The 23,441-nt window shown below is 57.7% G+C and overlaps 4 protein-coding genes across 7 annotated transcripts; 1 reads left to right on the top strand and 3 right to left on the bottom strand.

The window, feature by feature from the left end:
• Window positions 1-2,057: 2,057 nt before the first annotated feature.
• On the bottom strand, window positions 2,058-5,380 carry VPS25 (vacuolar protein sorting 25 homolog). 2 transcript variants are annotated; one of them, XM_030465827.1, is made up of 6 exons: window positions 5,253-5,380; window positions 4,991-5,136; window positions 4,847-4,900; window positions 4,476-4,564; window positions 3,947-4,022; window positions 2,058-3,448 (listed from the first exon to the last, which is right to left on the bottom strand). In XM_030465827.1, the coding sequence occupies exons 1-6, from the start codon at window positions 5,297-5,299 to the stop codon at window positions 3,336-3,338; spliced, it is 525 nt and encodes a 174-aa protein (XP_030321687.1). In that variant the 5' UTR covers window positions 5,300-5,380; the 3' UTR covers window positions 2,058-3,335. The 2 variants fall into 2 exon arrangements, with proteins under 2 accessions (XP_030321687.1, XP_030321686.1); XM_030465826.1 differs by having other exon boundaries at window positions 4,847-5,136; window positions 5,253-5,372.
• A 231-nt stretch (window positions 5,381-5,611) lies between these two features.
• Window positions 5,612-8,404, bottom strand: RAMP2 (receptor activity modifying protein 2). The gene is made up of 5 exons (XM_030465829.1): window positions 8,306-8,404; window positions 8,033-8,183; window positions 7,152-7,262; window positions 6,741-6,843; window positions 5,612-6,075 (listed from the first exon to the last, which is right to left on the bottom strand). Exons 2-5 carry the CDS (start codon window positions 8,091-8,093, stop codon window positions 5,826-5,828), a joined length of 525 nt encoding a protein of 174 aa, XP_030321689.1. The 5' UTR covers window positions 8,094-8,183; window positions 8,306-8,404; the 3' UTR covers window positions 5,612-5,825.
• A 1,052-nt stretch (window positions 8,405-9,456) lies between these two features.
• LOC115599737 (translation initiation factor IF-2-like) lies at window positions 9,457-11,528 on the bottom strand. Its single transcript, XM_030465734.1, has 4 exons — window positions 11,483-11,528; window positions 10,181-11,364; window positions 9,900-10,041; window positions 9,457-9,703 (listed from the first exon to the last, which is right to left on the bottom strand). The coding sequence occupies exons 1-4, from the start codon at window positions 11,526-11,528 to the stop codon at window positions 9,693-9,695; spliced, it is 1,383 nt and encodes a 460-aa protein (XP_030321594.1). The 3' UTR covers window positions 9,457-9,692.
• EZH1 (enhancer of zeste 1 polycomb repressive complex 2 subunit) lies at window positions 10,646-23,125 on the top strand. Of its 3 annotated transcripts, none has more exons than XM_030465808.1 (20): window positions 10,646-10,780; window positions 12,260-12,380; window positions 12,856-12,984; window positions 13,265-13,384; window positions 13,905-14,025; window positions 14,366-14,539; window positions 15,381-15,483; window positions 15,727-15,890; window positions 16,667-16,758; window positions 17,440-17,620; window positions 18,070-18,266; window positions 18,502-18,593; window positions 19,121-19,161; window positions 19,501-19,626; window positions 20,345-20,523; window positions 20,918-21,013; window positions 21,094-21,175; window positions 21,299-21,379; window positions 21,501-21,585; window positions 21,703-23,124. In XM_030465808.1, exons 2-20 carry the CDS (start codon window positions 12,264-12,266, stop codon window positions 21,761-21,763), a joined length of 2,241 nt encoding a protein of 746 aa, XP_030321668.1. In that variant the 5' UTR covers window positions 10,646-10,780; window positions 12,260-12,263; the 3' UTR covers window positions 21,764-23,124. The 3 variants fall into 3 exon arrangements, with proteins under 3 accessions (XP_030321668.1, XP_030321667.1, XP_030321665.1); XM_030465807.1 differs by lacking the exon at window positions 10,646-10,780 and adding an exon at window positions 11,220-11,370; XM_030465805.1 differs by lacking the exon at window positions 10,646-10,780 and adding an exon at window positions 11,626-11,685 and having other exon boundaries at window positions 21,703-23,125.
• Window positions 23,126-23,441: the final 316 nt, after the last annotated feature.

Raw genomic sequence — 23,441 nt, 5'->3', positions numbered from 1 at the left:
CAGCTTTACAGGAAACATTCAGGAGAGGATCGGGGCGGGAGCGCGGCCTCCTCCTCCCCAGATGCCAACCTGGCACACACTGGAGCTGCGGAATCGGCAGCACAGCTGGACGGGCAGCACAGCTGGAAGCAGAGACCCCCCAACCGCAGCCCCACGGTGCCCGGTCCACTGCCCGGAGAGGGGGGAAGCATTTACTGCATCGCTGTTCCCGCAGGAGCCCTCCGGGTCTGTCCCCCCCGCAGTCAGGCTCTGCTGCCCCACACAACCCCTTTCCCAGAGCCCTGCTCTCCCGACTGCCTCACCCACCCCCTTCCCAGGAGGGGTCTGACCAGCATCTTGCCCGCACCACTCCGAGGGGCTGCAGGGCTCCAGGTGAAACGCTGCCGAGCCCCTTGGGGGGCTGGTTCTGCAGCCAACCACCCACCCCTGGTCCCTGCCAGGGCCCCACGCTGTCCCGACACGGGGACACAGCCCGGGCTGGCAGAGCCCCAGCTCCCCGGAGAGACCCGGAGCTGGGCAGGGATCTTGGCCTGGTCTCTGGAAGGCTCCTGCCTCCTTATCAAGTGTTTTCATCAAGAAACGAGATGCCTCAGAAGATCCCAGAGGAGCAGAGGAGTGTCCCGGTCCCAGCAAGGCCCCAGCAAGTCAGGAAAGGGAATTAGGGGTGAAGTTTCTGCCCTCCCATGCCATGAGCTTGGCAGGGGGGAGACAGCTTGGGCAGGGGTGTGGGTCCTGTCTAGACCTGGCTTGGGACACCAGGCTGGAGCCAGCTTGTCACCAAACCAGAGGGTTCCTGTTCCATGATCAGCTGCCCACCACAGCACCAATGGCACCCTGTTATCAGGGTGACAGTTCTGGGCTGAGGATGCCAGAACCAGCCCTTTGCTTTGAAGAACCACTGCAATCAGGCAGCAAAACCCATTTCTCACTTGCATTTGGCTGCCAGGAAGAGAACAGGGGACTGTGTAATGGCTCTCCTAAGGATTAGATCATGAACCAAAGCCCTGCCCAGCTCCTTGCTCCAGCAAGCCCTGCCAGGAATTTTCTGTTCTCATCCCAGAGCTCAGGGTGGGATTGTGAAGGGCCAGGACAGGTCCAAATGCAGGCAGCCCCTGCAGCTGGGGTGCCCATCGGGGGGAGGAGGTTCTGCAGCAACCCAGGGCTCATTCCAGGTTGACTTCAGCACCAACAGGAGCTCCCAGCCTCCTCCTGCCATGTCCCTCCTTGCCCTTCACATGGGAGCTCAGGGAGAAGTCACCCAAACCTCAGCTGTGGCTTTAACCCCAGGCAGATAGCTTGGATTTCCTTAGCCCAGAGTTACAGATGCAACCCCTCTGCAAATTTATCCCAACAAATAAATTTATCAAACTGGAACTTGCTCCTCACCAGCTGCAAGAAATAAAAACCCTCCTGAAGTTTTGCCTCCTTCAGTCAGGAGGATCCAAGTGTGCACAGACTGATAGCACCTTATCTCCACACCAGCCCCCAACCTGTGCCTCGCCCTGCCCAGACAGCCCTAATCACCGTGGCCAGATGTGGAAATGGCCTCACAGTGGCCACGGACCAGAGCCCAGGGGCTGTGCCAGCCCTCTGTGCAAACACCACCTCCTCTGGTGATCCCTGGCTTGGAAACACCTCCAGAGCTGGTTCCTGAGCCGTGCCTGTGATGGCACCATCATGCTCCAGGGCTGCTTTTGAAGCTCCTCAAGGCCAAATCCCTGTTAGAAGGGTTGTGTCCTACTACAGCCCAGCAGTGCTTCTGTCCCTGTCCCCAGCCCTGTCCCACAGGCTGTAGTACTGCTGATTGCCCAGCCCTGGGTCAGTCCCACAAGGACCTGGCAGGCATGTCTGGATGTGACCTTTTCTAACCAAATGAGAAGGTGCAGGAGAAGGAATTTTACACCACCTTCATTTTAGGAGCCGGGCTGTACCCTTCCTCACCTCTCACTAAGTAAGCAACTAATTAGGAAGCGGAAGAAGAGCAGAGAATCACTGCCAGGAGTGCCTTGGAAAGAAAAAGGCTGGTTCTAGTCTTATCTAATGTCACATCAGCCATTTCCTAAGAAGGGAGCACATTTAATTAAGAACACAGGCACACTCAAGGACAGCCAGGTTACCCACAGCACAGGCAGCTCAGAGGTTGGCCTCACAACACAAACAAGCCAGGTTCATTATCCAGACCCAATGCAGATGCCGTGGGGCACAGAAACACAGAAGGCCAAGAGAGGAGAGGGCACAGCAGGCAGGGAGAGGCAGATCTCAGACATCAGAACCAGGCCAGGGCAGTCACAGGTACTGGACAAACCCTACAGACTTTGCCACTGCAAACACAAAGGGAGGATCCAGCACTCAGGCAAAGGGTGGGAAAGGTGAGTGGGATCCTTCCCCAGCATTGCTGTCTCACTCCTACTGGAGCAATGGGAGACTTACTGGGCCACAGCCTGTACCTGGGTGGTGGTTTCTGATGAGCTGGTACTTTGAGATCAGCACCAAAAGTCTGAGAAACTCAGACAAGGCCTCTAACAGCCCCTGTCCTACAGAGCCTGCCCTGCATCAAACCCACATGGAAAATGAACATGGATGCTGCCCTGGGGACAGGCAGCAAGGGCTCTCATGGTCTGTAGCTCAGGGCTTTGGAGGGTGTGTGTGTGCTGCCTGCTTCCTGCTGGGGGGCTCAGCTGTGTCCCCTGCCCCAGGGCTGCTGGGGTCCTCTGGTGCAGGGAGGAAACGTGGCCAAAGGGCACAAATTGGGTTTGCTGCTGCTTGGTTTGAGATGGTGAAACAGAGAGGCTGAAACACCCAGGCTGCTCTATAAATACATTTCATTTTAGTTACTCCAAATTAAGTTCCTTGGCGTCCCCCCCACTCACAGTGAGCTCACCTCACCCTGCACTGGGGTCCCCAACACCAACAGCAAGTCCCCAGTGCCCATCCCACCCCCAGCAGTGCAGGGGGGGCTGCAGAGCCCCAGCACAGGGCAGGAGGCACCGAGGGGCCCTGTGAAGTCAGGCTCCAGCAGCTGAAGAGACTCCAAGGCTTTTCCAGGAATGGGGAACAGCAAGAGGAGCAGCCCCACCACTTCACTTCTAGGTGGTCCTTCTGGAACCACCCGGAGCAGCTTTGTCCTCTCAAACACAATCAACAGGGAGAAAAGACAGTCAGGGTCTCTGAGCAGCTCTAGGAAATCGTCTCCCTGGAAGGCTTCACCGGTTCTCTCCTTGCCCCAAGAAATCCCCAGTATGCAGCTGCTGGCAGTGAGGGTTGGAATCCATCCAGGAGAGCAAAGAACCGCAGCAGAACCGCAGCAGAACCGCAGCTGGGGGGAGGTGGCTCCTTCAGAAGAACTTGACGCCTCGGCCGTCGTCCAGTGTGATAATTTCAGCCTTGTGCTCCTGCTGCAAGGCCTGCAGGGCACGGAGCATCATGGCCTCATCCAGCCCATGAAACTCTGGGAAGGACAGAAACCCAAATCAACAGGGGAACAATAAATGACAGTAGGAGACAAAGAGGTTTACAAAGTCATGGGATGGCTGGCAGCGGAACGGGGGGGCTCTGAAGGCCCCCAGACTCCAGTTCTTTAACACAACAGCACATCCAGAGTCACAGCTGCACAGAGATTCATCCCAACATCAGGAACAAAGCCTGAAGGTCAACAGGCAGAAGGGAATGAGTCACAGCACTCTCAGAGGCAGCAAGTGCCAGACAAAGAGCTGGGTAGGCTTTTGGGGTGGAGAAGAGGCTGAAATTACAGAGACAACAAAGGGAGATGTCCAAGCACTGTGGGGAAAAAAGCCAGAGCAGCACTTGCCAGTGGTGATCAGTGTGAGGTACACAAACAAAGGTAAAACAGCTGACCTATAAAACTATAACCTGAAAATCAGCTGTTTACACACTCAAACCAAGCATGCTCTGAAAACCTGCTCCAGAACACGGACTGTGGCACTACCTTCATTCTCAGTGTCATCACCACTGGTCAGTTCATACAGCGTGAACACGGAGTTGGTCAAACCATTCTTCACCACCTGGAAACGTGAAATCAACACAGAAAATCTCATCTGTCTGTAAGGTTTAACATCCTCAGCACAACCCCTTGTACCTCTCAGCATGAGGGAAACAGAACATGCACAGCTCTTGGTGAGCAAAAATACCCTAGGGCACTGGAGAGCCAAGAAATAACACCTGAGAAAACCAAGGGAGTTCCTTTCCCTGCCCCTCAGCTCTTTCTGTGCCACACAGAGGACACTGCCCTGTCCCCACTGTGCAGGGAACTGCAGATTTTCTGCTCAAACTGTACCTTACAGCAAGCAAAAAGCTGTTCACATCTCTACACTTCTTTGGGACAGAGATAAACGGAAGAAGAAAAGTAAAACCAGCAAAGAAGCAAGAAAGAAAATATTACAATGGTCTTTTCCACAAATGGCAGCCAATGCCAGCTGTGCAGAGAGCTTCCCTGTGGGGCAGTGTCTGGTTCTCACCCACTGATAGATGAGCTTCCCCCACTCTTCTGGTCTCCTCCACATGATCAGAAAACTGGTTTTGTTCTTATCTAACCACTCCAGGTTCCCTAAAACCAACAGGGAAAAGGTGTTCACTCAGAGCACAAGCCTACAGCAAGAATCACAGCCACGGACTGCACATTATGCCCACAAGCACCCACCCCGCATCACCACCCACACCCTCTGCCTCAGTTTCCCCACGCGTGGAAATGGATTCCGAGCCCCTTCTCCCTCCCACACTTTGACCTGACCCAGAAGGGGAAGAGATCCAGCTCCCTCCGGGGGCTGCTGCCCCTCCTGCCCCGCCAGCCCCGGGGCGGGCACCGGCCAGAGGGAGGGGCAGCACTCACCGTTCTTGCGGAGCTCCTCCAGCACCACCTGGATGGATTCCAGCGGGAGCTTCCCTGTGCGGAGGAAGTTAAGGATGGGCTCAGGGAGCGGGGTGCGGGGGGGGGGTGCGGGCGGGGTGCGGGGGGTCCCGGCCCAAAGGATACGCTGGAGGCGGTGGTTGGCGAAGAGGGGGCTGTCCTGGGCCTCCCGCACCGTCATGGCGGGCAGCCGGTGCCGCTGGCTGTAAGCGAGGGCCAGGGCGCACCATGCCGAGAGCTGCTTCTGCCGCGTCTCGCCGTTGGGCTGCAGCCTGCGGAGCTCCGGTTGGTTACCGGGGGCATTCACGGGGGACCCGGCACATCCGAACCCGCTACACTCCCACTCCCACTCCCACTCCATTCCATTCCCGTCCCGTCCCCCACTCACGTGAAGAAGGGTGGGAAGCTGTACTGCCACGGCCACGCGAAACTCATCTCCGCCGCCACCGGAATCGCCGCCGCGGACGTTTCCCGGTCAGCCGCCGCTCCACTTCCGCTCCGCTCCCGCTCCGCCTGCTATTCAGGCCACGCCTCCTCGCTGCCCCTCCCACCAATCAACGCCCCGCAAAGCTAAGCCGCGCCCCTCGCTGACCGCGCCCCCAGGATAACCCACGCCGCTCGTTGGGCCACGCCCACCGATAAACCACGGCCCTACCCTTCGGCGCCACGCCCCCTTTCCGCTCGCGTTTCCCGCGGGATCTGGCCCAGTCCGCTCGGTTCTGGAGGCGGAAGAACCGGTACCACGCGTGTGTGGGGGAAGCGTTTAATCCCCAAACGTTGAGATGGGTTTTTCCAAGCCCTTTGAGCAGACTCCTGCCCGCCCCCCTCCTCCCCCCCCCACCCAATGGGGCTACGGGATTATCGGCTGCTTGAGCAGCCCCACGGTCCTGCAGGGCTCTTCAAGCAGCCGGTAGCCCCGGGGGTGGGGTGTGGGGGATCCCTGAAGCTCGGTGCATGGTCACTAAGTGTGGGCCTTGCTGTCCTTGCTGCGCCAGATGACGAGTGTGACCAGGAAGGGGATGAGGCAGATGGGGGCAATGATCATGGCCAGCAGGACGTCCTCGGGGGGGTCAAAGTAGTGCTCCAAGGTGCAGTTTTGGAAGTAGCGGTGGTGGCTCTGGAAGATGTACTGCTCTGCCAGAGCGTTGGGGTAGCCGTACTGAAGGCGGTCGGCCTCGTACTCCAGGCACTCCTGCAGCAGGCTGTAGGGTCTGGGGAGAGAGATGTAGGGTGTTGGAGGGGATTGGGCAGTGTGGGGGCACGGGATACAGGGAGGCTGGGGTGGTGGTCCCAGGCTCCTCTGGTTCAGGCAGCTCCACACAGGCAGGAGCTGCTGGAGGGGAACCACAGAACAATTTGAGTGTGAAGGGACCTTAAACTTTATCCTCCCACCAGCCCACGTTGCTCCAAGACCCATCCAACCCTCAACACTGCCGGGGACAGGACACCCATAGCTTCTCTCAGCAACTTGGGTTAGGGGCTCACCACCCTAACAGCAAGGAATTTCTTTCTAATATCAAATTAAATCTCTTTTCCAGTTTAAACCCGCTACCCCTTCTCCAGTCACTAGACTCCCTGATAAAAAGTCCCTCCCCAGCTTTTCTGTGGCCCCTTCAGGCATTGGAAGGTGCAATAACATCTTCCTGGAGCCAGGGAAGGTAATCCTGGCTCCCTCAGGCCAGGAGCAGCCCTGGGATTCTGACCTATCAAACTCTTCTGGCTGTCTTAGGAGCATCTCCACTTGTGTGTCTGTGGGGACAGAGTGGCCCCAGGCAATGTCCCCACCAAAGGGTCCTCATGTGTGGTTTCCCCAGCTGGGGACATCCCCAGAGCCAGTCACAGCTCTGCAGGGCTCTGCAGCCTCCCCGTTCCAGACCTGCTGATGACTTTCCACTCGCACAGCTCTGGCGCAGTCACGTTCCTCATCAGGTCAACAAAGATCTCCCAGCACTTCTGTGTGATGTTGGTGTACATCTCCTCTGCAGGGGAAAGGTGCTGAGCTCCTGCCACAGCCCATCTCTCCCTCTGGAGGGGAGGACACGGGCAGAGTGGGGGCCAGACCCAGCAGCAGCCTTGGTGATGCTCGAGAGCACCCCAGGAGATGAGGCTGCTGCTGCTGTGCCCAGTGCTGAAGGGCACTCCGTGGCACAGCCTGGCTATTTTGGGGACTGATGGAGATCACACAGCCAAGGGATAGGGGGATCACCCTGTGGAACACAGCCAGGTATGGCCAGGGCACTGTCAGCCCCATGGCACTGTCTGGCTCTCTCCAAGCCCCAGCACTCACCCACGAGCTGGGCCGTCCAGTTGATGGTGGCCATGGGTGGGCTGGTCCCAGTGTCCTGGGCAAAGCTCTCTGCCTCGACGCCCGCATGGCAGAGCCCAGTCCCCAGGAGTGCTGAGGAGGAAGAGGACAGGGTCAGTGTGGGCAGGAGATGGCAGGGAAATGGCTTTGAGTGTCCCTCAGGGGATCCAGGATGCCGTGATCCCCGCACACATAGGGGGCAGGGGCTGTGGGGAGGGGGCAAGCAGGCTGTGGGGCCTGGGTCATGCGGCAGAGCTGTGTCCCCCAGCTGTGGGGAGCCAGCAGGGACGGCCCTTGGCCCCCGTAGATGAGCAGAAGACGAGCAGGGTTGGGGCAGGAAGGGGAAGGGCTGGCGGCAGTGCAGCACTGCCGGAGAGCCCTCCACCCACCCCGGCCCCACACCCGGCACACCCACCACGGGCCTGGGGCTTGTGCGACCTCCACCCCACCAGCTGTTTGCCTGCCTGGCCCACCACAGCTCCCTGGAAACCACCCCGTCCATTTTCTGTCCTCAGCCCACGGCCCACAGCATGGGGCAGCGGTGACAATCGTACGATGACCCCACTCCAGGGGCCCTGCCTGCCAGGGGCCACCCATGCTGGGCTCCAACCAAAGACTGGCCACCAGGACAGCAACAGTGGCAGGAACAGCCTGCCCTGCCCCGCTCCCTGTTGGCCCCATTCCCCCCAGCCCCTCTGTCCCAGCCGGTCCCGTGGGTCACAAGCCTCGGGCCAAGCAGGCGATGGCCACCCCGTCTGCCCTCGGCACCGCTTGTCTGGACCAACCCCCAGCTGAATGTGGGGTGGTCTGAGGTACGGAGCCCCCCATCACTGGCAGCCCCGGGGCCACCCCCAGGCACTTACCCCAGAGCAGCAGCAGCCCCCAGGAGCAGCAGCCGGAGCCCGTTAGTGCGTGCGGTGCCATCCTGCTGAAGGCTGCCGGCTAACGCCCGGGACAAGGATTTCAATGGAAATAACAGGAAGCAACTCCTTTCCTCTGACAGGGGCAGTTTGACTACAGGAGACGTGTGAAAAATGAGATTGCTCAGCGCGGCTGTAAAGCTGCTCTCCCGGGGGGACCCTGCTGCCGGTGCTGGCCCCCACGGGCATCGCTCCCGCGCCCGGCGCCCGCCTCACCCGGGGCCCAGAGGCTCCAGTCCCCGCGCTGCACGTCCAGTTTTACGAGGCCGCTATTTGTTTACTTGTGTATTTCTCTTTAATCCTGTCTGGGCTGGGTTGTGAAATCCCTCGTCTCCTGCGTGGAGGGCAGGCAGCCCGGCAGCCGGGGGGAGTGGACGGGGAAGTGTAATGTCCCTGACAGGCGCTGCCGCCTTGGTGCGGGGGTAGCGGGGGGACCCACAGCCCTGACACCACGGTTTTGGGCTCTTCCAGGCACCTGCACCAGGGCTGGCATCCCCTGGGGAGGGAATGGCCGTGGGTGACCTGCCCACGGGTGTGAGGACAGTGCCAGCAGGGAGGTGGGAGAGGACAGAGACTTGGCCAACATTGTCAGTCCTTGGCCATGACCCCTTCCTCCCACCCTGCCCAGTCCAGCGCCCACCCAGCTCTGCCACAGCCCCTCACCCCTGCCACAGCTCCCACCCGTGAGTCTCTCATCCCCTCCACCTCAAAACAACACGGCCAAGGACAACCCCAGCCCTGTGGGTCTGAAGTGTTCCTGTGCAAGGACCGGGCTGAGGCCGGGGGAGCTCATATCACCTTTGGTTGGGGCAGAGCATGAGCCCAAAACTTCCCCTTTAACAGCCAACCCGAGGGATACACAGAGCATGATCAGATGCAGTGCAGCTTGTAAGGACCCTCCCTGCTCCTGTGCAAACACCCAGGCAGAGCCCCCCAAGCCCCGCCAGGACCTTCTGCGGGCCAGCGGCTGCATCTGGAGCCATCAGGATTTAGCATGCAGGGGGCACAGGGCTGCAGCCCCCTGGTTCTGGTCCCTGTTGGAGCTGCTGGAGCCTTGGGAAGGCGTCGGGAGCCTCTGCCAGGGAGACACCCGATGATCTCAGCACAGCTCTGGGGTGGGACAGCCAGCCCCTTCCTGGGGCATCCAGAGGCAATGGGCAGGGACAGGAGGGGCAGGATGGGATGGTGGCTGCCAAGTGACAAGTGGCTTGGGCCATGCAGGGTCAGGACCTTGGTGCTTGGGACCCTTCTCCTGACAATCCTCCTCTCTTCTCCCTAGGGTAGATGCAGACATCTGGATTCCCAAGCCCAGGGAACTTGCTCCATCTCCAGGGACCTCCAGACCCCTGCCCCTGCTCTGCCCTGTCCCCCTCACCCTGGTGCCACCCATTCCATTCATCACTTCCCAGGGCTGAGAGGGAATGGGATTGCTGCTGGGTCCTCACAGACACAGGGGCAGGCAGGGGCTGGGCAGATGCTTGCTGGAGTCTGAGCCCCTTTCTGGGCTCTGCTGAGTGTGAGAGCAGCTGCGAGGGGCACGACGCAGCTGAGCCCCACGGCCACAGCCACAGCCATCCCGGGAGGCAGCCCAACGATGAAGTATTCAGCACGGACCTGCAGGAAGAAGGTGTCAAGAACAGTGCCAGGCCAGGGGCAGGAGAGCAGCTGGGCCAGCAGCTGGGTGCAACTGGAGAGCTCACTATAAAGGGGCAGTGTGAGGCCAGAGGGCTGGGACAGGGACAAGGCCACTGCAGGATCCCCACAAGGGCTCCGCTCCCAACCAGTGTCACCAGGGCTGACACTGACCCACCTGCTGATCTGCTCCCAGCAGCAGCCTCTGCCCTCGGGGGTGGCTGTGAGGGTGGCACGGAAAGGGACTCAGCAGTAGAGGGTGATCCAGTCCTGGTAGGTGTCCTGGCAGTGGGCCAACTCCCCCAGAATCTCTGGTGGTCCTGTGGAACAATGGCCAGACCCTAGAATGTAATCCCCACCTCCCAGATCTCCCCCTCAAGCGTGATTTTGGGGGGGCTGTTTGGGGTCACCCCTGAATGGGGGCAACAGCCAGCACCACAGGAGGGCAGATCTACTCACCAGGTCGTGACCTGGAAGGACAGATGGTGCTGTCAGTGCCAGCAGGACCCATGGGCTGTGTGAGGGCAGGGCCCTATCCCCTGAGGGTGCAGACACCACCTCTGCCAGCAGCAGAGACCCCCACCACAGCGATGCCATGGCAGCAGGGGCCAGAGCCACGGTGGGACAATGGCACCAGGGCCTTACTGTCCTCCTCAGTGTCTTCATACTCGCCGTCCCTGCAGCAAGGGGACACAGAGTGCCAGGGCTGCACAGCCAGGCACAGCCCCGGTGCCCAGCTGGTTCCAGTTCACAAGCCGGGTGGTCCCAGCACACTGGAGATGCCTCCTCCTCCCAGGCCGAGCTGTGCATAGCAGAGGGGACAGGGCCGAGGGGAGGGGAGCAGGAGGCTGGGGACGAAGCTGCCCTTATCCCGCTGGAGCACAGGCAGGAGCAGCAGCCGAGGAACCGTAACTCAGTAGCATCCTTCAACTGCCGGCACACCGGGGCTGTGCCCGGTTCCTGGCCCGTCCCAGCTCTGCCCGCCCGCTCCCGAGCCAATGCCCGGGAAGGTCGGGGGGACGCCGGTTCCCCTCCCGGGCTGACTAAGCGAACCACCAGGTGCGGACCCGGGAGGGATGCGGGGCTGCGGGCACTGGCTGGCTCCGATCCAATCCCACGGTCATCCCGGAGGGGCCGCCCGTCTCCCGCTGCCCCGAGCCGGGAAACGGTGCCTCGCACTCCAAAACTCCCCGGACAGCGCCCGGCCCCCGTCCGGAGGGCAGAAATGAGACCCAGCTGAAGCAGGACCCTGGGCCGCTCACTCCCACCGCCCGGCCCCTGGGGCAGGAAAGCCGCCTCCAGCAGCCGCTTCCTGCCCGGCGCCGCCGCAGGAAACCCGGGGCCCGCCCGGCCGAGGCGACCGGCCCCGCATCGTCCCGCAGCGATGCGACACCCGCGTGCCCCCGGGTCTAGGCCCTGCCCTGCGGGGACGCCTTGTCGGGGGTCCCGGCACCGCCGGCCCAGGCTCCCCCAGAACCCCAGGGCGGCAGAGACGGTGAGGGACAGCGCGCTAAACCCCCGAGCGCTTCCCGCGGGACCGAGCCGGGCCCGCAGCACGATCGTGTCGAGGAGAGCCCGTGGGGAGACGGAGCCGGGCACCGGGCCGGGTTCCACATTCAGAACCGCCGGGCTCGGTCCATTTCCTGCAGGTAGCGTGGGGATTGTCCGCGATGAATCGGACCCACGGGGCTCCTACCGGGTCCAACCGGATCCTACCGGATCGGACCCCGCCCAGCCGGGGGAGCCCCGCGCACCCCTCACCTGCTGGGACCGGGAGCGGAGGCGGTGCAGGGCGGGGCGGGGCCATTACTGGGCGGGGCAGAGAGGCGTGGCCAATATGGGTGGGGCACTTGGTGGGCGGCGTCAATCTGTGTTATGGGCGTGGTCACATGGGGCGGGGCCTGGCTTGGCGCAGTCGCAGCCGCTCAGGGGCGCGCGGCCTCCCCCGGCGCGATGGCCGAGGAGTGAGTGCGGGGGTTGCGGGGTCCCGGGGGGTCCCAGGGGGTTCTCACGGTACCGGCAGGACCCAGGGCATTGGCTGTTCCGGCTGGCAGGGCCGGGACTCGCTGCCCTGCTCTAGCGGCGCCGGTCTCGGCCCACTCCGGGGCCGGTCACCGGGCCCGGCTCGGCGGCGCCGGCGCCACAGCAGCCAAACGGCTCCACCGCGGGTGGCAGCGGGCGGGTGGAGCCCCCGGTACCATCCCGGCCCAAAGCTGGGCTCCTAAGTTCCGGGCCGGGGTGTTCCGGTGCCCGTCCTGCTCCTGTGGGTGGGTGTCCATGGGGTCTCAGCCCACGAGGGGGTCTCGTGGCACCGGGGGGACCGAGTGTCCTGGTCCCGGCCAGACACTTCATCTCGGCTGCAGGCAGCGGCTCCCCGGCTCTCGGTGTTGTTCTGTAACTGGGGCAGCTTTATGCCGGTTTATCCCCGTTAAGTCCCTGCTGCAGTTAAATCCTCGGGGACAGGTTTTCTGGGAGCAGTTGTTTACAGGACTGTGGAAACTCCATTTTTTGGTATTTATTCTTGCTGTATTTTTATAGAAAAATGGAAATCGCCACCCCTCCAACATCCAAGTGTATCATGTACTGGAAAAGGAAAGTCAAGTCTGAGTACATGCGTCTGCGGCAGCTCAAGAGGTTCCAGGCGAACATGGGGGCCAAGGTACTGCCAGAATTACAGTTGTCTTTATCTCTTCTCCTTGACTGTATCTCCTCGTGCTCCATCATTATCCTGGAGTCCTGTGGCCACTGTCTGTGGGACAGATGGAGAAGTCTGCTGGCTCTGGAGGAGTGAGAGGTGTTGGACAAGTGAGAGGTTTCAGTCCCTCTGGTTCTTTAAAGTGTCTCCTCACTTCAACCCTCTCTGTGCTGATGGGTTTCAGGTGGCTGATGCTGATATGTCTCTCCCTTTCAGGCAGAATTTTGTCTGGCATCATCAGTTACAAAAAGCTGCTGCCTGTTGCATGGATTTTCAGCACAGTTGTACCAGTGCTGAGCTTAATTAGAAGTTCTTCTAATAAGAATCAGAAATTTGAAGTGTTCTGCCTTGCATGCATTTCGATAGAAAACCTCAGGAGCAGTTTTTGTGTTCCCAGCACAACTTATTATATTTTGAGCACTGCTGTCTCTCATTTCAGGCCCTGTTTGTGGCCAACTTTGCAAAGGTTCATGAAAAGACTCAGATCCTGAATGAAGACTGGAAGAAACTTCGAGTCCAACCAGTGCAGCTGATGAAGCCAGTCAGTGGGCACCCGTTCCTGAAGCAGGTGTGGAGGGGAAAAGAGGCACAGAGCAGCAAGGGTGGATGAGAGCAGGGAGCTGTGAGGGCATGGGATTGTTTTGTGTGTGCTGCCCCATGTCAGTGCTGGGCTGTGCCTTATGCTCCTCTGGGATGAAGAAATAGGGAAAAAAAACCCAAACCCAAATGCTTTTGCTGTCCCAAAGAGTGAGCATGGGGTTTTGCTGTGTTATCCTGAGTCTGGTTTCCCACTGGCTCTGCCTCCCAGGAGTAGTTTCATCACTGCCCTTTCCTGTACTCTGTTCCAGTGCACTGTTGAGAGCATTTTCCCTGGGTTTCCAAGCCAGACACTGTACATGAGGACCCTGAACACGGTGGCACTGGTGCCCATTATGTACTCCTGGTCTCCTCTTCAGCAGAATTTCATGGTATGTAGGAAGGGTCTGGGGTACAAGGTCTTGATGCAGTTAACTGTAATTGTTACCTGGTTGTGGACTGATGTGGTGTTCTCCAGCCCACTTATGTCAAGTGCTGTCTGCTCCAGAGGTGATGGAAAGTGTTGCTTTAGTTGCTTGCTTTGGTTGATCCCACAAAACAGCCTGGTGGTGAGGGTCCCACCCCTCAGCTTTGCCTGGATTCCTCCAAGGAATGAGTTACTGGTTTGCCTTTTGCTGGGCTCTGCCTTGGCACAACCTCTCTGATGTTTTTATCTGTTTGTTGTTCTTGGCACTGTGTGTTCCTGAGTTTCTGTAAGCTGCAGAAACACAGCTCTTATGCTGCTGGCATGGGATAACAGGGAGATGTCAGCAATGAGACATCTGAAACTGCAGCTAGGGAAACCCTTTGCTCTTTGGGTGCTGCTGCCTGTGGGGTAGGGGGGACAGGAGCAGCCTGGGACAGGGAACAGGCAGGCACTGGTTCTCTGAGTTGTGTCTGATCTCTTCTCAGGTGGAGGATGAAACTGTTCTGTGCAATATCCCTTACATGGGAGATGAAGTGAAGGAAGAAGATGAAACTTTCATTGAAGAGCTTATTAATAACTATGATGGGAAGGTGCATGGAGAGGAAGGTAACCTGGGAGCAGCCAGCACTGTCTGTGCAGTCTCTGGCAAATAACATACCAGAGTGGTTAAGAAGTCAAAAGGTGGCAGCAGTGACCAGCTTTTCTGTGGAGCTCTTGGAGCAGAAACCCAGGAATATGCCAGCTGTTTGCAGGGATACAAATCCTGCCTTTTGGTACCCTGCCCGCTGAGGCCTGGGGTGCTCTGGAGCTGATGTTCTCCTTCCTGGGGGTTCACAGGAGTGCTCTGGGGTGATGAAAAAAATGTGCTAGAGGTTAGGAGGAGCTCAGCAACCTCATTTTGCTTGTGACCTCAGCCAAGACTCTAATCAGTCTGATTTTCATTCAGAAATGATTTCAGGGTCAGTCCTCATCAGCGATGCTGTGTTCCTGGAGCTTGTCAATGCCCTGAATCAGTATTCAGATGAGGAGGAGGAAGGACACAACGATTCTGAGGTTAAACAGGAGGATGGGAAAGAGGAGCTGCCAGTCACAAGGAAAAGAAAGCGAATTGCAGTGGAAGGTGGGTTTGGCTGCAGAAACTGGGGCTGTGTTGGCTACGTTTCCATCCTGTCCTGCCCAAGACAGTGAGCAGTGTGTCACCAAGGACAGTGACCAGCTTGGAGAGTCCTGGTACCATGAAAGCAGAAGGGAAATTGATGGTTCTTGGTGTCCCCTGTGGACAGGGTGAGAAGTCATCAGCTTAAAGTGTAGTGAGGAAGAATTCAGGTGAATCACATGGAAAGCAATTTCATGGGGAGATTAGCAGAACAGTGGGGTGTTATCTGTGGGGTCTCTGCTCATGGAGGTTTTAAAGTGCCAGTTGGGCTTGTAGGTTGTGCTGTAGGCCAGGGAGGTGGACCTTGGCAAATCCCTTCCAGACCCGTTTTCCATGTATTACTGTTCCTCTTCCATCCTCTGTGCCACCTGGAGCTCTTGTTGCACAGAGGAACCTCTGCTCTGTTGGATTTTTCTGTGTCCTGCCTGACCTTAGGAATGCTGACTGGGAGTTTTGTCTTTACCTTTGGTTTATAGTGATGTGGGTAGCATGGATACCAGGACCTTTTGTAGATGCAGAAAAGCATTGTCTATAAATTCTGTCTTGGTAAAAATAAATAGTAAAAGCCCTTAAGAAATCATAAATAATTCCATCAGTGCATTATGCTGGTCTGAATGCTGTGCACTGCATCAGGAAATGCTTTCACCTGATTGCAGGACAAAAGGTTTATCCACTGAACATGGGATTACACTTCTGTCTCTTAAAATACAACCCTGAACAGCAGCTGGAATCACTCTCTGTGGAAGAAGGAAAAACATGCTCACATCCAGCTGAGCTGTGGAATTGTCTCTCTTCTTTTTCACAGGTAACAAGAAGTGTTCAAAGAAGCGGTTCCCAAATGACATGATATTCACTGCCATTTCTTCTATGTTTCCTGAGTACGGCTTCCCAGAAGATATGAAAGAGAGGTAGAAGATACCTGCTTAAGTTATCTCTTACCTTTCTTAGCAACAGTTGAAATCTGTGTTTTGGAGCACAGCACAGTGCTCTGAGCAAGAGGCAGAGCTCAGCTGCTGCCAGCACCTGGAGCAACTTGAGTTTAGCATGAGGGTCCTTGGGCCCTGCTGACCCAGCTAGTGACATAATCGTGTAAAATGTCCCAAACTGGGAAAGCAGGGAAGCATCTGGGGGTGCTTCTGTTTGTCCAACAGGTACCGGGAGCTCACGGAGGTGTCAGACCCAAACGTGCTGCCGCCTCAGTGCACCCCAAACATCGACGGCCCGTGCGCCAAGTCAGTCCAGCGGGAGCAGTCCCTGCACTCCTTCCACACCCTCTTCTGCCGCCGCTGCTTCAAATACGACTGCTTTCTGCATCGTAAGTGCAGGCTCGGCCGGACGCTTCCCTAAAGCCCTTTCCTCCTCATTTTTTCCTCGGTGCTGCATCCCTCTGTGCGCCTTGCTTAGTGCCTGTGCTGCGGCCCGCGGAGCCTGGTGCCCCCCCGAGTGGGCAGCGGAGCCGTCGGAGCTGACGTGTGCCCAGGAGCCTTTTGTAAAGGTGGCTCCGTTCCTTTCCTCAAACGGATGGTAACCGACCTGCCTGGCCATCCCCCTCTTTCTCACCATTGTTCAGCACACCACGTTTGAGCCTCCTGGCAGTTTGTGTCAGAATTTCTGCCGCGACTAGACGTTACCCTTGCTTTGCAGAAGCTCATCAGGGAAAGGCATGAATGTTTCACTGCCAAAGCCTGGACGTGGCCCTGTGTTTTGTTGCCTCGCTGGAACTTAGAGCTTCATCCTAGTCATGTTCCTGCTGTTTGTCCTGCCAAAGCCTTTGGGATGTTGGTTAGCTGTTGGACCTGCTGCTCCCCAGGTCTGAGGGCTGCTTTGGAAAGTCACAGGACTCTTTCCTGTGAATTATTTATTAAAATATATAATATTAATATCATGTGGTCTTTTAATTTTTCAGTCTGAAAGCAGAGCTCTTTCCTCCCCAAGTGTCTCGCAGTGCTGCTGGGTCCCCAGCATGAGTGGGAGCAGTCCCTGGGGTCCTGCTGGGTGCTCCCTTGCTTGGTTCCTGCTATCCCTGTCCCTTGCAGCGTGGGGAAGACCCTTGCAGGATGCTAATAGTGAAGATAACTATTATTTTTGCAGCTTTTCATGCTACTCCTAATGTGTACAAACGAAAGAATAGAGAGACCAAGATTGAGCCAGATCCTTGTGGAGCAGACTGTTTCCTCTGGCTGGTATGTTTCTGTATTGCTGCTTTTGAAACCAGGAGAGAACTGGCCTGGCCAGCCCTGCTCAGCAGAACTCTGTGGGTCCTTTTCACAGCCTGGATGATTTTTCAGAATTAATTCTAATTCTCCATGGATTCAGGGGAGCATGAATCCAATTGCAGACCTTACCAGATGCATATTTTAGCAAATCTCCAACAAAATCTAATTTCATAGCTAGCACATCGGAAACTGTGGTGACAAATTATTTCTCTGGTCTTGGAGCAACGTTTGAAAAATGAAGCGTGGGTTAAAAATGCTGGGGAATGAACCAGGCATCTGTGGGGAAGGCTGGAGCTGCTTTTAAAATGATCATCCAGGAATCCATCCCAGCTGTGCCAGCGGGGTGGTTGCAAAGGGTGTGCTCGGTGGGGCTGTTGGTTGGCTCTGAATGGGCTGACCCAGAGCTGTGAGGCTGGATGGTGGGGCTGGGGGAACTCCCCTGCCAGGGTGAGGGGCTGGGAGCTGCTTCTGGCTCCGGGGGGGGAGTGGGGATGTGTGGGGTGGGCAGGGTCTGGTGCTCACTGCAGTGACTGCCGTGGTGGATCCTCCACCATCTCTGTTGGCAGCAGGGCTTGTCCCAGGGCCTGGGGAAAAGCCTGTCTGCGTTCCCTGGTCATCTATCTGCCTTGTCTTCTGCTCTGCTTGCAGGAAGGAGCCAAGGAGTTCGCAGCTCTGCACAATCCTCGGTCCAAGTGCTCGGGCCGGCGCCGCCGGAGGCACCACGTGGTGGGAGCTTCGTGCTCCAGCGCCCCAACTTCTGCTGTCACCGAGACCAGGGAGGGTGACAGCGACCGTGACACGGGCAACGAGTGGGCCTCCAGCTCCTCGGGTAGGGTGCCAGCCCGCACACTGTGTAGTGTGAGCATGGAGGACGGGCAGCCCTCAGGCTGGGGCTCTCCCTGTCTGCCCTCCATATCTGCTCAGGGTGTTCATAGCCAGGCTGAAAAAAAATGTCAGGGTCACCAGACCCTGCCCTTGCTGCTGTGGGATTCATTGTCCTGAATGTTGCCAGGCAAAGCAAGAGGTTTGCTGGGACCTGCAAAGCCAAGAGCCCACGTGGCAGTGTGTGAGGATGGGGCCCTTGTCCCTGATGTGGTGCAGAGAAGTGGCCAGGGGGGCTGTTGAGGCAGGGACAGTGGCTCAGGCTGGAGGCAGGAGAGTGGTGCAGGAGATGGGGCAAAATGTCAGGCACATCGGGGCTCTGCTGCTCCCAGAGCTGTGCTAGCAAGCCTGTGCTATCCATGCTGTGCTTGGCCTAACCTCTGCCTTCCCTGCCAGAGGCAAACTCCCGCTGCCAGACCCCCACCAAGCAGAAGCAGAGCCCGGCCTCCTCCCAGCTGTTTGCGGTGGAGACGCCGCAGGAGCCCGTGGAGTGGACGGGGGCAGAGGAGTCCCTGTTCCGTGTCTTCCATGGGACCTACTTCAACAACTTCTGCTCCATCGCCAGGCTGCTGGGAACTAAGACGTGCAGGCAGGTGGGTGTTGGGGGGCAGCAGCAGGGAGGCCACTGCTGGCCTTGTGTTTGTTCTTGGCTGCCACAAACAGCCTCGAGGAGCATGTTGTGAAAAACTGGGGGCAGGACTGCCCACTCACTGCTCCAGGCACTGGGAAGACTCCCTTTGTATGTGCTCATGCTCTATTTATGCTCCAGATAAAACCAACTTGAGTACAGGAAGCTTTATTCTTCTTTTTGCTTCTGGTCTTTGGTAGGTCTTCCAGTTTGCAGTGAAAGAATCGCTTATAACGAAACTGCCAACAAACGAATTAATGAATCCATCCCAGAAGAAGAAAAGGAAGCACAGGCAAGTGTTGGACAAGCTTGTTTTGTTCTTAAAATGCAACCAGATCCACTGCTTTTTGTGCCAGCGTGTTCCTGGTAATCCCCATCTGGCTCCCATCTGTGCACACATCCCGCTGTCACACAGGGTGCCCGGTGCTGCTGGATGGGTGCTGGCCCCCAGCCCCTCCTGGTGCTGCTGCCCTGGCCCCCGGGGGGCTTCATGGCTCCAGGCTTGGCTCTGGCAAAGGGGCAGCCCAGTGCCTGGCTGCAGTGTGGCTGGAGGGTTGGTGCCCTGTCCTACAGCAGCCTCAGCTCCCTGACTATAACCTACTTTTTTGTTTTCTGATCCCAGCGGGTCTGGTATTATTCTGGCTCTAGCATTTGCCTTAAATAACTAATGCTGTAGCTGTGTTGTTCTCATCTTTCTCGGGCTGATGGTTATTAATCCCTGACCCTGCCAGACAGGGCATGGCTGTCCCCTCTGCCATGCTCCCTAGATGTGCTGAGCATTCCTGGCCATCCCCTCATGTTCTCTCTGCTCATTTCCAGGCTGTGGGCTGCGCACTGCAGGAAGATTCAGCTGAAGAAAGGTAACATCTTCTGTGGCACAGAAGATGGCAACGAGTTCTGCCCCATGTCACGGGGGGACAGCCATGTCCTGCCCTCCGGCCCTACAGAGGGGGAGCAGCTCCCCCCAGCTGGGCTCCTGGGGGTGCCATGGCCCAGCCCCACTGTGGCTGTGCCGAGAGAGTTGTGGCTGTCCCGGTGCTCAGGCAGGGCTGGGTGTCTGACATGGTCTCCCTGCAGCTGGGGGGAGGCTGAGGTTTGGCAGGCAGCCCCCCCATAGCATGGGCTATATCAGGCCTGTGATGTTCAAACGTTTCTGTAATGGGCAGTTTCTAACCCAGGCTTTTCTCCTCTTGTTCCAGATAATTCGCCTACCCAGGTGTACAACTACCAGCCCTGTGACCACCCTGAGCACCCCTGTGACAGCTCCTGCCCCTGCATCATGACTCAGAATTTCTGTGAGAAGTTCTGCCAATGCAACCCTGACTGTAAGAAGAAACCCGTGGCTCTCGGGCTGGGGGGCAGCCAACTCTCCTGATGCAGCCAGGGGGAGGGTGCAGAGCTGGGGCTTGCTCGAGTCCTGCTTTGTTCCTGCCTTCCCTGCTGAGTCCATCTGCAGCAGGGAAAACTGTTCTGTGCTGTCCTGGGGCTCCAGGCAGCTGAGATACATAGTCTTGTTGAAGAGTGCTTGTCCCTGTATCTGCATCCAGCATCAACAACTCTGGGTGATGCTGCTGCTTCCCTGAGAGCAGAGCGTGTGGCCAGCAGTTTGGGTGGGAGCTGGGTCACTGCTCTGCCGTGGTTATTTTTCCTCTCTGGGATTCCATTTCCAGCTCTGCAGTGAAGATAACAACACATCCTGCAACGCTGGGGCCTCTGAGGGTGGGTTTGTTGGGGTTGTGGCTCAGCTTGTGGTTGGAAATACTACAGGGCTGTGGGGAGCCAAGTTGGGCTCTGTGATTCTCTGCACTGACCCGTTATGTTTACATTTTCCAAGTTGTTTATTTTCATACTGCCCACAAATTAGTCTTAAGGGTCAGATCAGCATCTCCAGCTGATGGGAAGGACTGTGTGTGGTCTGTGCGCTGCGAGGTGTGAGCTCCTGTGCACGCGGTGTCTCTGCTGTCCTTCCAGCTCCTGGGAGCATCTGTGTTCTACAGGGCTGGCAAACCTCACAGTACAAAACCATGTTCTGTGTTCCTGCAGGTCAGAACCGCTTCCCAGGCTGTCGCTGCAAAACCCAGTGCAACACCAAGCAGTGCCCGTGCTACCTGGCTGTGCGGGAGTGTGACCCAGACCTCTGCCTGACCTGTGGGGCTTCAGAGCACTGGGACTGCAAAGTGGTCTCCTGCAAGAACTGCAGCATCCAGCGGGGTCTCAAGAAGGTATTGACAGCCACAGGGGTTAGGGCTGGAGGAAGGGAGAGCAAGGGAATGTAAAAAGAGACTCCAGAGAAGAGTTAGGTTGTAAATTCTGTTGGTCATGGCAAGGGGCTGCATATAAGACCAAAGTTCAGAGAAAAATGCAGATTAGTAGGTGTCAATGTGCAGCTCCAGCCTAACTGTGCCCATGAGTCTGTTGGGAGCTGTCACTTCACACCAGAGGATGCTGGAGAGACATCAGCTTCTCTTCACTCCTCAGCCCTGTGATGTTTGGGCTCGGGCAGTGGTGGGAGCCAGAGCACGGCTGTGCCAGGGCAGAGCCTGGTGCACGGGGTAGGATCTCTGCTGTAGGGACTGGGCTGGTGATCCACACTGTTTCCTTCCACCTTGGCTCCAGCATTTGCTGCTGGCACCATCAGATGTTGCTGGCTGGGGGACTTTCATCAAGGAATCCGTGCAGAAGAACGAGTTCATCTCTGAGTACTGCGGTGAGGTCAGTGCTGCTGCCCATGCAGGGCTCTTTGGTGGCCTTGCTCCTTTGAGTGCTGCTCTCAAGGTTTTCTTCTTCTCCAGCTCATTTCACAGGATGAAGCTGACCGGCGAGGGAAGGTCTATGACAAGTACATGTCCAGCTTCCTCTTCAACCTCAACAATGGTAACTTGCCTAGGGCTACCAGGGAGGGCTTGTGCTCCCTGGCTGGGTGGGCAGGCTCAACCTTTGTCACTTGGGCAGTGGGCCTGCCTTTTCACTAGTTCTATTCTTTTTTTTTTTTAATAGACTTTGTTGTTGATGCCACCCGCAAAGGAAATAAAATCCGCTTTGCAAATCACTCAGTGAACCCCAACTGCTATGCCAAAGGTGAGCTGTCCCTGCTCCTGGGGAGGGAAAGTCCTCTGGGTCCTGCAGTGGATTGTCCAGGGTCACAAGTCTCCCAGTGGGCAGGAGCTGCAGGTCCCTGATGTTGTCTTTCTGGTTGCAGTTGTGATGGTAAATGGTGACCACCGGATCGGGATCTTTGCCAAGAGGGCCATCCAGGCAGGAGAGGAGCTCTTTTTCGATTACAGGTGCCCTGGGGAGCATCTGGTTGGGACTGGGGCACAGGGTTGACCCCCACTTTCTGTGCACACATTTGTGGGAGCATGGAAGATCATTACAGCAACCATGACTCTCCTGTTTTGTAGGTACAGCCAGGCAGATGCCCTCAAGTACGTCGGCATAGAGAGGGAGACAGATATCATCTAAGCTGTGCGTGGGGTGGTCCCAGCACACCTTGCTGCTGCACCTTTTAAGCAATGCCATGTTTGCTTCACGCTGACATGACTGCTGCTCTTCCCCTTGCTGTGTGTGTCACAAGTGCTGCTTTCCATCCAGACTCCCAGAGACACGCGGGACAGGAGTGTGAGTGGCTGCTGGGGGGGGGTGGTGGCAGCTCTGCCCACAGGCAGTCTGCCAGACTGGGGAGGAGCTCAGACTCCAGGGCAGCTGGGGCTTGGAGAAAAGCTGCCATGCAGGAGGAGGGGCAGTGAATTCTTAGGCTCTTTCCATTTCTGCCAACCACTGGAAGAACAACAGCGATGAAGGCACTGCCTGCACCCAGAGCTGTGCACAGCAGGGGTAGAGGGGCTGGGGCTCCCTGCATCCCCATCCCCTGGGACAGGCTCTGGTCTCAGGTGCCCCTCTCTTGCTGCCTCTTTTGTCCTGATGACGAGGACAGTGACAGGGTTGGAAGCCATAGGCTGGACCCTAGGCTGGTGTGTCCCCTCTGCCCCAGGTAGCTGGGGGACAGAGACAGCCCAGCCATGGGACAGTGCCTGGGGAGGGGGGGATCAGCACTATGCAGGATGTCACTTTGGGCAGGGATGCCACTGAGCTGGTTAGAGATGATGATGTTCCAGGGGTGCTGCTGCAAGCACAAGTGAGCCCAGGTGTGAACAGAGCCCCAGAGCTGCCTGCCCTGACCTCAGGAAGGCTCCTCCAAAACCCTCTGGGGGTTTCTGAGACCCTGGCCCTAACCCTGGGGATAAAGGGGATATGTTCTCTGGCAGGGTGAGGTTTGGCCTTAGCACCCCAAGAAATAAAAAGCACTTTAAACTAATCCTTCTCAGCAGGCAGCTGGGCCCTGTGCAGCACTCAGGGGGTGGAGGGACCCTGGGAGCCCCTCACCCCCTTCAGGGGGGGTTGTGTTTGTCTGGGGGCATCATACAGAGGGAGCAGCACTGGGGCCCAGCTCCTTTGGGGAACTGTGGGGTTCCCGCAGCCTAGCCCTATCCCAGCCCTGTTGTCCCTGAAGGCAGAGGGGAACTGGGTCTGTCCTGGGAGCCTGGCACAGCCCTTCTGTCTGTCAGTCCTGCTGTCTGTGATGCCCTTCTGGGGCTGGGAGAGTTTTGGTCAGTCTGGAGCAGCGCTTGCACCCCAGCACCTGCCTGAACCCCGCTCCTCCTCACCTCTATCTGCCCTGACCCCGCTCTCAGCACCACGTCCTCTGCCACTGTGGCTGTATCTGCACTATGCCAGGCTTGTGTCTGTGGTTTGTTGACAGTGAATAATAATGCACTTTAAAATAACATGGCTTGTAGCCTTTGTCATAATAAAGTGGTTCTCCCGTGCCTGCTGGTCTCTCTTATCCTGGGGAGCAGCTGGCAGGGGCACGTCCCTCCCTGTACACTGCCTGGGTGGGCACAGCTGGCAGCCCTGGGGCTTGGATCAGCACCAGCAGAGGTGTGGGGAGCACAGGCCCCTGTGTGTGTATATGAGGGTAGGAGTGGGCTGAGTTGCATCCACCTCAGGCTCTCTGCATCCCTCTCCCAGACCAGGAATTGCTGTTGTCCCCCCAGTCCCTTCCCCAGTGGAGGCTGAACCATGGCAGGGGCAGAGGAGCTGCTGCCCCAGAGGCCCAGGCTGTGAGCGAAGGCTGGGGAGT

Source organism: Calypte anna, chromosome 27, assembly GCF_003957555.1.
Source record: "Calypte anna isolate BGI_N300 chromosome 27, bCalAnn1_v1.p, whole genome shotgun sequence".
Classification (NCBI taxonomy): Eukaryota; Metazoa; Chordata; class Aves; order Apodiformes; family Trochilidae; genus Calypte; species Calypte anna.
The sequence above is the reverse complement of the archived record's forward strand: the minus strand, read 5'-3'. Positions and strand labels throughout refer to the sequence as shown.